General features: G+C 39.0%; 1 protein-coding gene across 1 annotated transcript in view; it reads right to left on the bottom strand.

Annotated features, from left to right (window-relative positions):
* The window catches only part of KATNAL2 (katanin p60 subunit A-like 2), a 26,233-nt gene extending 15,190 nt beyond the window's left edge, over positions 1-11,043 (bottom strand). The window contains exons 1-9 of the mRNA XM_009894760.1: positions 10,979-11,043; positions 10,422-10,588; positions 8,083-8,122; positions 7,550-7,673; positions 6,378-6,473; positions 5,784-5,882; positions 4,911-4,988; positions 2,449-2,547; positions 1,853-1,916 (exon numbers count right to left, since the gene is read on the bottom strand). Coding sequence (XP_009893062.1) covers positions 1,853-1,916; positions 2,449-2,547; positions 4,911-4,988; positions 5,784-5,882; positions 6,378-6,473; positions 7,550-7,673; positions 8,083-8,122; positions 10,422-10,588; positions 10,979-11,043 — 832 coding nt within the window. The remainder of the gene's footprint in view (positions 1-1,852; positions 1,917-2,448; positions 2,548-4,910; positions 4,989-5,783; positions 5,883-6,377; positions 6,474-7,549; positions 7,674-8,082; positions 8,123-10,421; positions 10,589-10,978) is intronic.
* Between the last annotated feature and the right edge of the window lie 3,751 nt (positions 11,044-14,794).

Raw genomic sequence — 14,794 nt, 5'->3', positions numbered from 1 at the left:
CAACTATAAAAATAATTAAATAAGAACCCACAATATCTACAAGTTAGTCATAAATTATGATTGTTAAATATAAGGCATTTAAACTCACAAAACCCTGTAAACTATCAATGTTTTGTTCCTAGAGACTTTTTGTTGTTTGTTTAGGTTTGTTTTTTTTTTTTTTAGACTCACCCTATTTTCGCAACCTACTAGTACAAATTATTTAAACGCAAAGGAACCTGACACACCGATGCAACTCCAGACGCTGTAAATTCGCACGCACCTCGGGATCAGTCACTCACACGAGACCACGGGAGTTTGGTGCTTTTCTTCACCAAGGTTTTTTTTGTTTTGTTTTGCTTTTTTTAAAAACTGTGCTTGTTCATTAGGCAAATAGTAATACTTTCGCATAGGCTTTAAGAAAACATGCGGTTTGGAAGCGCTCCTCCTTCCCTCCCTGCCAGGCCATGGTCCCAGTCGCCCCCCGTTCCTCCCCATGCTTCACTCCCAGCTCATGCCTGGACAGACCAGACCAGCTTACAGTGTATTTTACCAGCAAAGCCTTGCTTTGCTTGTCTATACTATTAGTAATATTAGTATTATTTTCAATGCTGCTTCAATCTGCTGCTGCTGGAGCAAGCCCCATAAGTATTGATGGACCACTCCTTGTCCCATGGACATAAGGGGTGGGACCACTACATCCCCCAGGAAGCCATCCCTTGCACTGGGTGGCAAATACATCATAGAATCGTAGAATCGTTTGCGTTGGAAGGGACCTTTAACGGCCACCTAGTCCCACCCCCCTGCCATGAGCAGGGACATCTTCAACTGGATCAGGTTGCTCAGAGCCCCATCCAACCTGACCTGGAATGTTTCCAGGGATGGGGCATTGACCACCTCTCTGGGCAACCTGGGCCAGTGTTTCACCACACTCAGTGTAAAAACTTCTTCCTTGTATCTAGTCTCAATCTCCCCTCTTTTAGTTTAAAACCTTTAGCCCTTGTTCTAGCATAACAGGCCCTACTAAAAATCTGTCCCCATTTTCCTTATAAGGCCCCTTTAAGTACTGAAAGGCCACTATAAGGTCTCCCCCGAGCCTTCTCCAGCTCTCTCAGCCTGTCCTCAGAGGAGCCCCCAGATCATTTTGTTGCCCTTCCAGGACTGTCTGGGGAAACTCAGGTAATACAGCACTGATAATGCATTCCCCAAATTCTGAAGTACTCCATGCTGAAACGGTCAAGATGCCTCCTGTGGCAAATACATCTAAACATTCACAGCAACAAATGGAGTTTACTGAAGCAACGGCCTTTGTAACCTGACTCAGGTGGTACTTGTGCCCTCTGTCCCCTCCCAAACACACTCATGGTGGTAGTGCTTGTGTCAAGGTGGAGCAGAGGGAGCAGTGAAGCTCTGCTGACTTGGAAAACACCCAGCTAGCACAGCAGAGGGAAAAGCTTCCACCCCATTTCCAAAATATCCCCTAAATGTAGAAGACAGGAAGGACATTTTCCTTAAGAAGGTGAGTTCATGTCAGATTTATTCACATTTGGTAAGATCAGGGCAAGCTAAACTTGATTAATATGGCCCAAACTGAGTGAAAACAGAGATAAGAGTTATCACTCCTTGGAATGGTTAGTATAAGTACTGTTTTTGGAAGATTCAGGTGTAGAAATAGTTGAGGATTGTGAGAAAGGTAAATGAACAGGTTTGAGTGTCAGAAACAGATGTAATCAACGTGTCTCTTTTTATTTCACATTATAGAACATGTTCTTTATTATTAACACATTTGATCTAATTAGCATCAATGATTTTTCCACAGGACAAAACCAGAAACAGTGAAAAACAAGCGGATATGGTATAAAGGTCTCCATACCTGGTGGTCCATACAGCAATAATCCTTTCCAAGGAGACAGAATGCCTGTAAACAGCTGGGGGTACTGTGGAAACAAAAAAGTAATTCAGGGATTAAAAATGTATCACCTATAACATAATGGAAGGGATTCTAACCCCTACCCCACTGCTCCTAACGCATTCAGGAAACCAAAAAAATTTGCATAGAGGGGGATAAAACTCCTGCAAAACAATATAATATATATGATCTGAGTACTGAGAAAAATACTGTATTTACCATATGAAATACGTTTTAAGTGAATTCTTCAAATGCAATTGGTTTGGTATTCTCTTCTATAAGTCATTTTCCATTGAATTAATGTAGACCATATCCAGCACCTCTTACATTACCAAAAGTGCCAAAGAATAGGACCCAACACTTACAATTTTAATATTGAAAGGCCATTTTCCTATAGAAGAATGCATATGCCATTGTCAGATGAAACAAACAAGAACAGTTCTAACATGAACAGCCTACAAAAGCACTGAAATACTGAGAACTCTAAAACACCACTGTAATGACAAGGAAAATGCTAATGAGCCCAACACTGGTTTTCTCAGAACTATTTTGTGCCTTACCCTTATGGGATAAACAACTGCTTCCTTGACTAGCCTTTTAGCTGCATCCAGTCCAATGATATCATCCCACTTCACGTTTGGATTATGGAGATAAATGTCCTGCAACATACATCACATCCTGTTAGTAAAACTCAAGTTCTGCACTAAGATAACGACCTCTGAGAAAATAACAGACTCGACTCAGTTATGGAGTGATACAAACTGTATTATTTAACCCTACGTACTAGGGACCTCCCAAGAGGAAAGCTTACACAGCAGTCATTTCTACAGTACTGCGACATTCTGCCTTGCTTCCCCTCCAGCCCCTAGTTTCCCTATGAGCATATACACTGCCAAGAGTATACGCTGAGCAGATCTGTTTTCAGATCTGTTTTCAATTAGTTAGTTTTAATAATCAGCTAACATATGACAAACTATCATGAGATGAAGCCTAATGTTTTGTCTCTAATGCTGGCAAGTGAAATGATGACTGAAAAAAAAGTATAAGCAACAGGACTGACATGTTGGTTCGTATTTACATCCACCAAAATCTGCAACTGAAGGACTTTGATAATTAAAAGTTTGAAATCTGAAATTAAAATGTGGCACTTATCACTTATAAGTAACAGTGAAAAATTGCTATGTACCCCGCACTATGCAAGATTTTATATGCTGCAAGAAAAGGTATGACAAACTCTGTAACAGAAGGAAAACTTTGCCCTAAGCATCTATCAAAAAAAAGTCGGTAATTAGTCTACGCCCTGAAGCACTCACTAAATTAATTAATTAATTTCATTTAATTCATTGAACTTTACAAATCTTCCATGAATCTTTCCATTTGCCTTAGCAATATTTGGTGACTTTGCATTCCAGAGACTAATTGTTCTGCAGAAAGTATCATATCCTCAACACAAATACTTGGGATAAATTTTGCTCTCCAATAAAAACAGGCAGTCTTCAGAGACTGAAGAAAAATTATTTGCTTATATCCAAGGGGAAAATTTGATTTAATACAATTAGAAAAATTATTTATATAGAGTAGATTACACTTTCCCTTTCTATTAACAGCAAATTAAGATGAATCAGATTTATGATGCTAAGTAGAGACTTCCATAACTGCTTCCAAATTAAATTAGATTGTGTTGTGAAATAGATACCACATGCTATTTATTTTTATTGATTTACACAGTGTTGATTACTATAGCAACTAGGAACATACCAGTACAATTTAAAAAACATACCATAATGAAGGCTAAAGCAACCTTACTGCTTTTTGCAGAAGCAGCAGCAACAACACCACCACTATTTTTAAAGGTTTACCATAAATTAAAAAACAGACAGGAACTGAAATGAATGAGAATTTTCTTACTTTAAGGTCGGAAATGTCTTAGACTTTGGTTCCACTAAACTGCAAATCCAAAAGTTGCAGACCAAGAATTTGGGCCATACACAGCTACAAAAATCAGTCAGCAAAGGTCTTACAGGCTTTTTAAACAGATGATTTTAAGTATGTGGAAGCAACTGCTGATACCATTTCTGATGCTTATATACAGAAAGAGTCACAACGCTGTCAAATACTGTGATACTATGGAGCCTTTTGGACAAGTGCCTCATGGGGTTTCGGAGGTGATGCAGGCGAAGCATTTACCTGCTTCATAGCCAGGCTGATGTGCAGCAGCCCAGGGCCCGTTTGCTAGACTGCACCTCAACCCATGAAACGGTGCTGATGATGTTGGGATTCCAAACTGCCCATCCTGGAAGGATCCCCAGTCTGCCCAGGTATACAGTGTGCTATTGATGCTGCCCATGCAGCTCCTGCGCCGGGATGAGGGAAGGGCACTGCTTGCAGAGCCTACAGTAATAGCATCTCTCACCTGCGGTGAGCAAGAAGAGAGAAGGAGTCCAGCTCATGCAGGCAGCGCAATGCAAGGCACAGGACTAGCCTTAAAAGAATGTGGGAATATCAGTGTCTAATAATTTTGGTACTTGGTATCTGGCAGCTACATTCAGAATCAGGATTTTGCTGTGATGCTGGCACACCATACACACGGAACACAGCCCAATGCCTTGAATGGAAACCGCACCCACAGGGCCGAATCAAGGTTTTTCCCATCATTTGATCACATTAGATAATAGTTGATATTAGCTAATATATTTAAATCTCTTGTTTTGGTAAAGTATTGTACATTTTCTGTAGAAACAAGAACAAATGGAAAAGCTATGACAGTCTCATGGGTACAGCATGATTAGATTACACGCTCACTATCAGAAAGGAACAGTCTTAATTACTTCCTCCCACTGTGCATCAGAAAGTAACATCGTTACATGTAAAGAAATGACTTGTTGGGAGTAGCATGATAAGAAAAATAGCTTGCACATTCAAGAATAAGCACTATCAGTGACAGTGAAAAGAAACAAACAGCATTCCCAGATGACAAAGATAACCAAGATCTCTTACAACTGAAATGGAGGTCTGATCTTACTTTGCTTACAACCGTTGCAAGCTCTCTCATCTCACCAGTCATGCCAATAAAAGCACTAAGGGGTTTCAATAATCGTTCCTAAAAAAGACAAACATAAGTTCTTGTCAGACTTAATTATTTTTAAACAGATGAACTATGAAATAGTTTCAAAAAAGCTGACACATCATAATAATATCAACTTTTAAAACTGTAAAAATATGGATAATAATAAAGACTGTGAAGTACGCCATATTTACAGTAACTCATCTTTTCATCTGATAGAGTCTAATCCTGAATTAACATTAAAACGAGCAGCTCTCTTACTGCACATGTAGTCCTACACACGCCCTACATACATTAAGAGGAGTGAAAAATGTAACTATGGGTGACCACATTGTCACATTCTCGGTTTTGAAAGTCTCTTCAAGTGTAGCAGTTGCCAGGCGGAGGGCCACTAAGTTGGATGCACTGTCCTAGAAGCTATGGCTTGTGTCAAGGAGTGATTACTTTACTGAAAATTTTCTATCTCAACTATCTAAACTCTGCTCCTGTCTCAGCCGAGGTGCACACTAAATAACATACTGAATTCAAAAGAACCAAAATTTAACCCTCAGATGCTCTGTGGGTTTCTGCAATTTTTTTTTTTTTTTTTTGTGAATCATAGGGTATCATTTGTATTTGTTGTCCCGTTCAAAGAGTAAAAAACTGTCAACAAATTTGACTGGTATCAGGTATGACTGTCCACTCTGGGAGGAAATACACCATGCAGAATTCTAAGCCCTTTTTTAGCACCTGGGAATAAAGACGACATCCTTGTGGAATTTTACTTTGTTCCTGGTTATATCAAACTGATGTTCATGTTCATTGGATAGAAATATGAACAGAAACACTTACTGAAGGATCTGGATCACAATTAAGGCTGTTCAAGGCTATTTCATTTGATGATACTTTGACAGCATCCTGAATCATCCCATGGAAGTTAATTACTTGGCCCTAAAGGAGAAAATAATTTTTTGATAGGCTTTAACTGTTAAAACTGCAGTGGACCAAATTTTGCTTGCCGTTACAGCAATTAGTTTCCTTACTGCACATACAGACCTAAATACGGGAAAACCTGACCACGCAATTTGTGGCAGCAATGGGAAAATAACACACATCTCAGTCATTGCAACAATTTAACTTCAGAGCCTCTTATCATCTCATTCATGAATTTGAAATTTATCTTCAATTTTAGCTATTACCTGGGTCTTAAAAACAGAAATATTCTTCCTTCTTGACGGTGTTTGAAATACTATGTAATGCAAGCAGAGCCTCTTACGCAAACAATGACTGCCCAAATGACAAAATTGACCCTTCAGCTAATTATACAACAACATTTTATATAAAAATATACACAAAAAGCTTGCATTTGATATTTGTGAAAAACTTCAATGGGTATTTTCTACATATACATTTCTATCATAAATCACATACTAGGCTTCCACCAACCCTTCTTGGGCGAGTGCTGTCTCCTCCAGTTTTGTCTATTGCTGAGATGCTGAAGCCAAAGTCAGATTGCTCCATAGTAACTGCACTGTCATTACTCTAAAGAAAAATCAATTTTAAAACAGATATGTTGCCAAGTAGATGAGTTGCAGATATTCCACTATATGTATCATCCCACCTCTTCACACATGCCCAGATGAGCTGTATCATTACATGGAAGTTGCAAGAGTAATCCCATATTTGTCAGACAAACATCACTGTGCATTTAGACTTTATCTGACTGGTGACAGCAGTGATGAAAGCCATAGCTCTAGAGCTCAGCATTCAAGTTATTTCATGCACAGAGCTCCCATTTTAATTTGCAGAAATCTGCATTTTACATAGTTATGAGAAGAAACACCTAACAAACAGTTGAAACAACAGGCACAGTGTGTCAAGTCAGAAATTAGGAGCTATTTTAGGATTATAAGTTACTTTGACATTCACTTCACGGCAGTTATTGCTGTAAAGTCCAAAAGCTAATGCTTTGTTGTTTTTTTTTTTTAAGGGTGAGAACTGGTCAAAGATGAGCTCCTCCCTATGCAGAAATATAGACAAGGTCTTAAAAAATACGAAAAGAAAAAAAGAAAAAGAGGTTCTCCTTCACCCAGTTCCTCAAAAGCTGTAACAGACACGGTGCTTGCCCACCAACCTGCAGTTTCTGCTCCCTCCTCTGTAAGGGATGGCAAGAAAGTAGTTTTCACAGCAATCTTACTAAAATGAGACTCACAACACTGAAAACTGCAGAGCCAAATTACTCCCCCGATCTCAAACACCTTATGCATTGCGAAGATGCTTACAACTGACAGCAGACTTTCTACTTGGTTTGTTTGTCTTGCTTTCTGGCACTAAAGGATGCATATACTGGTATTAATGGGAAAACTCTGGTTGCTTTCAGTACAGGGTGGATTATATGACTCCATTTCCTCTAATTTTTGCCTGTGACTCTCTCCCCATCTCACAGCCAGAAAGCATGAAGTCTTGCATCTGTAATCCTTAAATTACATAATTAGTAAACTCCATTAGTTACACAATTATTAATTGTGTAACTCACATCCTCATGCTGCCTATAGCCTCTCAAAATAAAACCACATTAATTTCAACTGTAATGCTGCCAAGATACAGCACATTTGAACCTGTGTGGTGCTCTCCTTGGTGGATGATTTAAATTCTGTTGTACTCCCAGGTGACGTTTTTGACAATGGTCTTCGCACAGTCTGATGTTTGAGCCTTGGGAGATTCTGAGATGAGCTTGTTGCCCTAGAATTAAAAAAATAACGTCTTGAAAGGCTTTAACAACTTCTTTTTCCCTTCAAAATACTGAAAGATTAAAAGGCAGAGTTTTCAAATACAGCAGTCTTGGGCTAACTTTACTCCCATTGACGTTAAGGTATCAATTTCAATCACAGCGAAGTTCAGTGCTTGTGGCTTTCAAACACACCACCCCACCTTACCCATACTGCAGTAACTTTGTAAATTGTCTGCACCTCCATTTCAGAAATAGGTCTCTATTTTCCTCTAAAGGATATGGAAAAATGTACCATGCAGTCAGCAGCGTGCCTTTAGGCTTTAGTATTCCTACAGTATCACAACTTTATTTTAACCACACTGCATATTGCTTTTATAGGCAAATTTTCTGCCCAGAAAAAAAAACATGCATTTCTCTTACCTTCTTGGTCTTCCTCCAGTGCTCAGCTGTTGTTTTTCTGCTGTGGCAAAATTAATATTAAAATGGAAAATAATTAAGGATAAAAAAAAGGACAACTTAATTCCTGCCCCCCCTCTTCAAAAATATTTTTGAGCAAACATTAATAACCTTGGAAATAACAATGCATAAACAGGAACAGCGTGATTATAAACAACGCAAGCTTGCAAAAATGTTTTGAAAACAAACAGATATTGGAGAGAGCAGTTTGGCTTCAAGCTTGTCAAATTTTAGGCTCATTCAGTCTTTGGTTTCTTTGCTTACATTTTAAAACTATCATTTTCACTGTAAAATGGACACTACCAGAAATTAGATCAAGCACAATAAACTAATTTAATATATTGCACAGAATGCTTATTTAATGCTAATAATTCTGTCATTGGTGAATTGGGAAATAAGAATTTACCTCGCTCTTTTCAATAACAATTTTATCATGTTCAACATACAAAGACAGCATAAATGTCACATTGCAATGGTGGTTATCAAGCTATGTTATTTTTTGCACTTACATAATTTGAAACAATATCTGTCAAAGAAAAGCTTTTTTCACAAAATGTCAAACTCGCAAAGCCCAGATCTGAACTCATAAAGCCGAGGGTTTGTATCATACTAGCATGCACACAGTTGTTCCAAAATACATCTATCAGTGTTCTCTGTGCAATGCTTTTGCACCCAGGTTCTCATACACTTACATAAAATAATCCTTCCCAAGCTGCTGTTGCCCTGAAAGAGCTGGGGAACAGGGTGTACTTAGAAGCAGCAGAGCCCATTCAAGAAACGTGTAGTCCTGTGGGTACATCTACAACACTGTAAACCGCAATTCAGCATGGAAATGAGTTGGTTGTGTAAGGTTTGCTGAGTGTTACAAAGAATTTAGCAGGTAGGAGGACCACATTAATCATTTTGTTTGTCCTGCGTATACCACTATCTGACCACGGACACAATTTAAGGCAGGTCACAAAGAACCAAGCACCAGCTTCTCAAGAGACACGTGCAGGAGGGAGGCTGCTTAGACTTTAGGGAAAACGTATGACGCATCCATGCTAGCACAGTTGCAATTCTGGGCTCGGGTAATGGCACAGTGCCCCATATCTGAGTAGCTTTACTGACCAAAAAACAGGTACTGAGAGCTTGTAATTGCCTAAGAGTGGCTTTTTGGGAATAATTTTTTTCACGTGGATCACGGATAGAGTTTTGGTTACCACTCAGTTTGACTAAGAATAAGTATGATGTGACAAATGCTTTGTGATACACTTTCCTTCTTGTAAGAAATCCCTTTAGTTTTGTCCTCCAAGGCTGCTCCTCTTTGTATTAACACCAATCAATAAGTTGTAGCCATAAATCCCTTTTTCATGCAGATAATGTTTGCTTCCAGCTAGCACTATCTTCTACGTCACCATGAATGTAATGATGACTAATTGCTTTAGTACCTTTCAAAATCATTTCACCTATACAGGTAATTTTATTATATTGATATGTTTCATTTACTTGTGATTTAAAAGTTGTTGGCAGTCCCATGAAAAAATGACAACTCCTCAGAGATGTTCCCTCACCAATCATCCCCTTCTCTGATGATTATATTTTTCTTACATGACAAATAGAGATATTGGTGTTTTCTGTACCCTCCAAGCTCTTCATAACTGACTCTTATATAGTTATTCTTATGGGTTCTATCAGTTTTGTGCTCAAGTACAGAACCATTCAGGCTCTCAGGGTCATAAAAGAACACTCATATTTTGATTTGCTTTGTTCTGTATCTTCATTTACACCTCAGACTTTAAGTCCTTTGGAGGAAATAAACCTAGTAATTGTTTGGCACATTACCTTTAGTATATGAAAATGTGCAAAATAAATCGTTAATAAGACTAGTGGTCATAAACTTTTAAGCACTAGCCTGGATGAGCTAAGATATAGTATTTCATTTAAGTGCTTTATTTTAATTTAAAAATTAAATCAAAAAATAGAACAGACTTACTATTCTCTCCCTGTAAAAAGAAAGACATAAAATACTAAAATATATCTATGCCATAATACTTTTGCATTTACATGGCATTTTGCAATATCAAAGCAGTTTTTAAAGACAGAAAAACATCACTTTCTTGTTCCTCTACATACAGAGAGAAGGAAGAGCAGAAAGTCTCAAAGCCCTATCTCTCAATTCCTATGTCCTATAGCTCTGTAACTGTAAGAGAGTTCCAACATTAAACACTGACATACACGAGAAGTGCAGTGTGTATATCAGGCAAATACACCTTTTAGGCTTTGAGAAACAAAAGCTTTCTTTTTGGAAAACAGCCACATACCAGTGTCCAGGACTTTTTTGGTAATTTTAGGATACTTCTGAAATTTTACAAAGTAATAGCTTTCATATTCCATCAAAATTGTCTCAAGATCAATGTTGTCACAAACTTCAAAGCCACGTAAACTTAATTTTGTCTCTTGTTCCAAGGCATTTGCAGCATCGACATACCTAGTAATTTAAAAAAAAACCCCAAAGATTAAAAACCTGAGAGTCATTATCTTATTTTGATTTTTGAGAGAAAAAGAAACAATAGCATTAGTAGGTATATGATATTTTTAACCTGTCCACAAGTCTATTATAAAAGCATAAACTCTATTTAAAAACCCTTTGTTTATTGCTCTAAAGTATTTTTAAATTACATAGGACATTTTTGTTACAGAGACTGAAAGAATTTAGCAAAGTAAACTGCCAGATATATAACAGTAGATTACCTCTTCCTCACATCAAATCAAAGGGCCAAGCTGTCTATCCACTCATCAGAGGACAGAAGGACACATTATGGGAAGTCAGACACACACAAACCCACAAATGTAGAGCACTGTTATTTAAATAACATACCCTTCCTCCATTAAATAATGCAAAATTAGAACGAGGAGATTTTTTCGACGAGCTTGTGTTCGCATCTCATCCTGTGAATTAAGACAGAACTCTAGATCAAATGTAATATTCTCTTTATTGCTGTAAACAGCATCTAAATGTAGCCTGTGGAAACAAACAAATTAAAACAACAGCATGTAAGAACTGTAAAACAACTCACTGTTAATAAACAGAAGGAAAGTGGTTTTCAATGTAATTTTTCTTACACATCATCAGGGCTACTGGATGGGTAGAAACATTTTCCTAGAGAAGAGAAAATTACTTTGAGGTTGAAAAAATAACTTACTTCCCTTACTGTGGCTACGGATCTCCAAAATGGAATTTTGTGGAATTTTGCTGTGGAATTTAGGGTAGGACTCTTGCAGATGTCATGTACAGTACCTCCAAGGGCTGTGCAAGGAAATCCTGTCCTCCAACATGGCTGTGTCCCTCCCTCTACAAACTAGAAACCCATTTTCCAAGTGCTTGGAGAAGGAGGGATGGAGACAAGGTCCGGGATCTGCATAACTGCATTACAAAAATCAGCTGTACACTGTTGGCACCTCCCAATTCACAGACCTTGACATATAAGCACAAGTGAAATACAGAGTATTTGAAAAACTAGTAGCTTGGGATATCATCAAACTCACCTGATAGTAACACTGGAGTGACCAAAGTCATAGAATCATAGAATGGTTAGTTGGAAGGGACCTTAAAGATCACCTGGTTCCAATCCCCCTGCCATGGGCAGGGACACCTCCCACCAGCCCAGGTTGCTCCAAGCCCCGTCCAACCTGGCCTTCAACACCTCCAGGGATGGGGCAGCCATGGCTTCTCTGGGCAACCTGTACCAGGGGCTCACCACCCTCACAGGGAAAAATTTCTTCTTAATATCTAACCTGAATCTCCCCTCTTTCAGTTTAAAACTGTTCCCCCTCATCCTATGGCTCCCCTCCCTGATGAAGACTCCTTCCCCAGCTCTCCTGGAGCCCCTTTAGGGACTGGAAGGGGTTCTAAGGTCTCCCCGGAGCCTTCTCTTCTCCAGGCTGAACACCCCCAACTCTCTCAGCCTGTCTTCATAGGAGAGGTGCTCCCAACATGCAGAAATTATGGAGTCAGTCTCCTAGATTTCTTCATACAGACTGGAGAACTCAAAGTCATTCACAAATGTTTCAGTGATAAAAACAAGGCAGCATAAAACATCTTTGCCATCATTCAGTGAAGCTACATCTGGGGGAGCATAAAGCGCAGTATCACAAATAGCAAAAGGCACACTGGAAACAGAAATCTCATAAGATGCTGGAACAAACTCTTACTCTGATGAAACACGCTATATAAGCTGAGTGTCTGCAGAGAAACCTTGAGATTTTAGAGTGATAACAGAAGTTGCTGCAAGGAGAGCTCTAGAAATCAGCATATTGACTTTGGTTTGCCTCACTGGGATTTGAAGCTGGCACCACAGGAAAAGCAGGTATGGCCAAACCCACATTTAGGTAAATAAATTATTTCCTTTTTCTTTTAGGATGCTGACATTCAGCATTATTTTTGGGGACCCAGTGTGAGCATGAAAGACTGGCTCTTATTCAGTGCATGGGGAAAGGGCAGTGGTTTCTGTTGCTTGCATAGCATATATATATTCCTGATCATGTTGCACAGTAATGCATATACAGACCCCCTTTTCTACCCCTGGTTTCTCTCTCTTCTACCCCAATCGAACATCCCTGATACAAAGCCTAGCCCAAGTGTTAGGGACCTGCAGGAAACAAACCCACAAATCTTTGTCCTCTTCATACTGGGAACAGAGCCTCAGTGTCTGTAGCAATGCCTCCTGTTGCTCTCCACCAGTGCCTGGCAGACAAACAAGCCAAAGAATTACTATTGACCAAGGCTTATGTTTTTAAATCCCACAAGAGGTATAAAAGACATATCCATACAGAAAGACAATTACCCTATCCTTCACGGTCTCTTGGAAGGAATTATCATTATAGTAAACTGCGGATACTGGAGAGTCATGTATTCCTACAAGCAAAAGTGCTTTTGGGTGGTGCAACGTTACTGCAAAACGAACAACGTCTTTCCTTTGTCAGATTAGATCTATGTGCTCCCTCTGCTCCATATGCAGCAGCGGATATCATCTAGAATTCTGCTGCTAATTTGAAAACTTGAGATAGCACAATCAGCTATTGTGCCATTTTAAAACTAATACCTCTCCGTTTGTTTGCCAGCCTGTACAAAGTACCGGGTAGAGCAGGCAAAAGGTCCCTCAGTACAGCGGGTATTTTCTGGGATGTTTGCTTCAGATGTGGGGCCATCTAGTGACAAAACTAGGAAAGGGATGGGCTTTGCTTTTAACGTCTCCTGCAGGGTGAAAGCATACTTTTATTTCAAATATCAACAAAAAGATTGGTAGAATCTTCATTCTTGTTTTCTAGAGAAAAGAATCAAACTGGATGGGGAAAAAGGAAGAACTCATACCCCATTTCTAAGCTTTATTACTTTTTATTGTCTTGATAAAGTTATGCAGCCACTCTGAGTCCATCAGGAAGCTACAATACTGTTTGCCTTTCAGTGGTGGTACAAAGATGATTTTTCTAAATCATGTTAGGGAGGAAGAGTGCTGTGTAAATGCTTGGTAGACAAGTAACTCCTCAATGAAGTAGATTAATTCCTGAGAGGTGCTGCAACAAGAAACAAACCAATTCTGAGAACTATTATGAGCAAAGAGAAAACACTGACACCCTGGGATAAAAGGATTTTTTCCTTCTTATTGTTTTGAGGTCCTGGTGTTTGGAAAACAGATTTTGAATTGTGGACCTTTCACCATTTCTCCTGGATGATCTGAATCTGCCGAAACAGAGTTGGAGGTGCAAGAAAGAAGCTGGAGTCATCATTGGCTGAGAATCCCACCTGTACGTTCTTCTAAATGCAACTGCTCCTGCTGTTTTACGCTGAGAAAAAGTAACTGTTGTGTTTGCCCACATATCAAAAGGCAAGATCACAGCTACCTCTGAATATTTAAACACAGTATGAAAACACAGCAGTTGCCACAGAAGACAAACACATCAAGCGTTTCAGTTGGAGTATTTACGGTAATGCTCTGAGAGAGGAATTGCATCTGCCTGATGAACTGACCGGACTTACAATCCATGCTTGAAAATTTCCTTGAAGAGAATTTGTATTCTGGTGTGCGTTCTGCTGCTGTCAATCCCACCAGGTTACTTCTGCTAACCCTAGAGGTGTTTTAAGTTCTGGTATATACAGCAATACAGCTATGGGCATAATTTCAAATACTCTTCTATGTAGAGACTTGCTTTAGGTATGGGATAATATTGTGTCTATGTATGAGCAACCCACTTCAACCTTAATGTAGTAATGTTCTTCCTTTTGTGTTGACCAAGCAGAAGCAAAAGTGAACCTTTACATCACAAAAGAGCCCCATATGAAAATCAGAAGAAAGTTTAGCCTGAGAGGTTCATTATGTCTGTATCTTGTGTTATTAAGAATGTAAACAGCAATGGTTAATTTTGAGAAGTCAGACATGTGCCCAAAGAAAATTAATGTCGTGGTTTAAGCCAAATCGGCTACTGGGGACCTGGGGGACCCCAGATGGGACAGAGAGATGCTCTCCTCTACCCCTCTTCAGAGAGAGGGGCAGAGGAGGAAAAAGAGACTTACGAGTTTAGAAGGAACTAAACTACTTTAATGAAATATTAATAATAAGATAAGAAAAAAAAAAAAAAAGAAATATATACAAAACCGTATCAAGCTCCCGAGATGACAATCATGACACCGGCTGGC

Source organism: Charadrius vociferus, unplaced genomic scaffold, assembly GCF_000708025.1.
Source record: "Charadrius vociferus isolate BGI_N301 unplaced genomic scaffold, ASM70802v2 scaffold151, whole genome shotgun sequence".
Classification (NCBI taxonomy): domain Eukaryota; kingdom Metazoa; phylum Chordata; class Aves; order Charadriiformes; family Charadriidae; genus Charadrius; species Charadrius vociferus.
The sequence above is the reverse complement of the archived record's forward strand: the minus strand, read 5'-3'. Positions and strand labels throughout refer to the sequence as shown.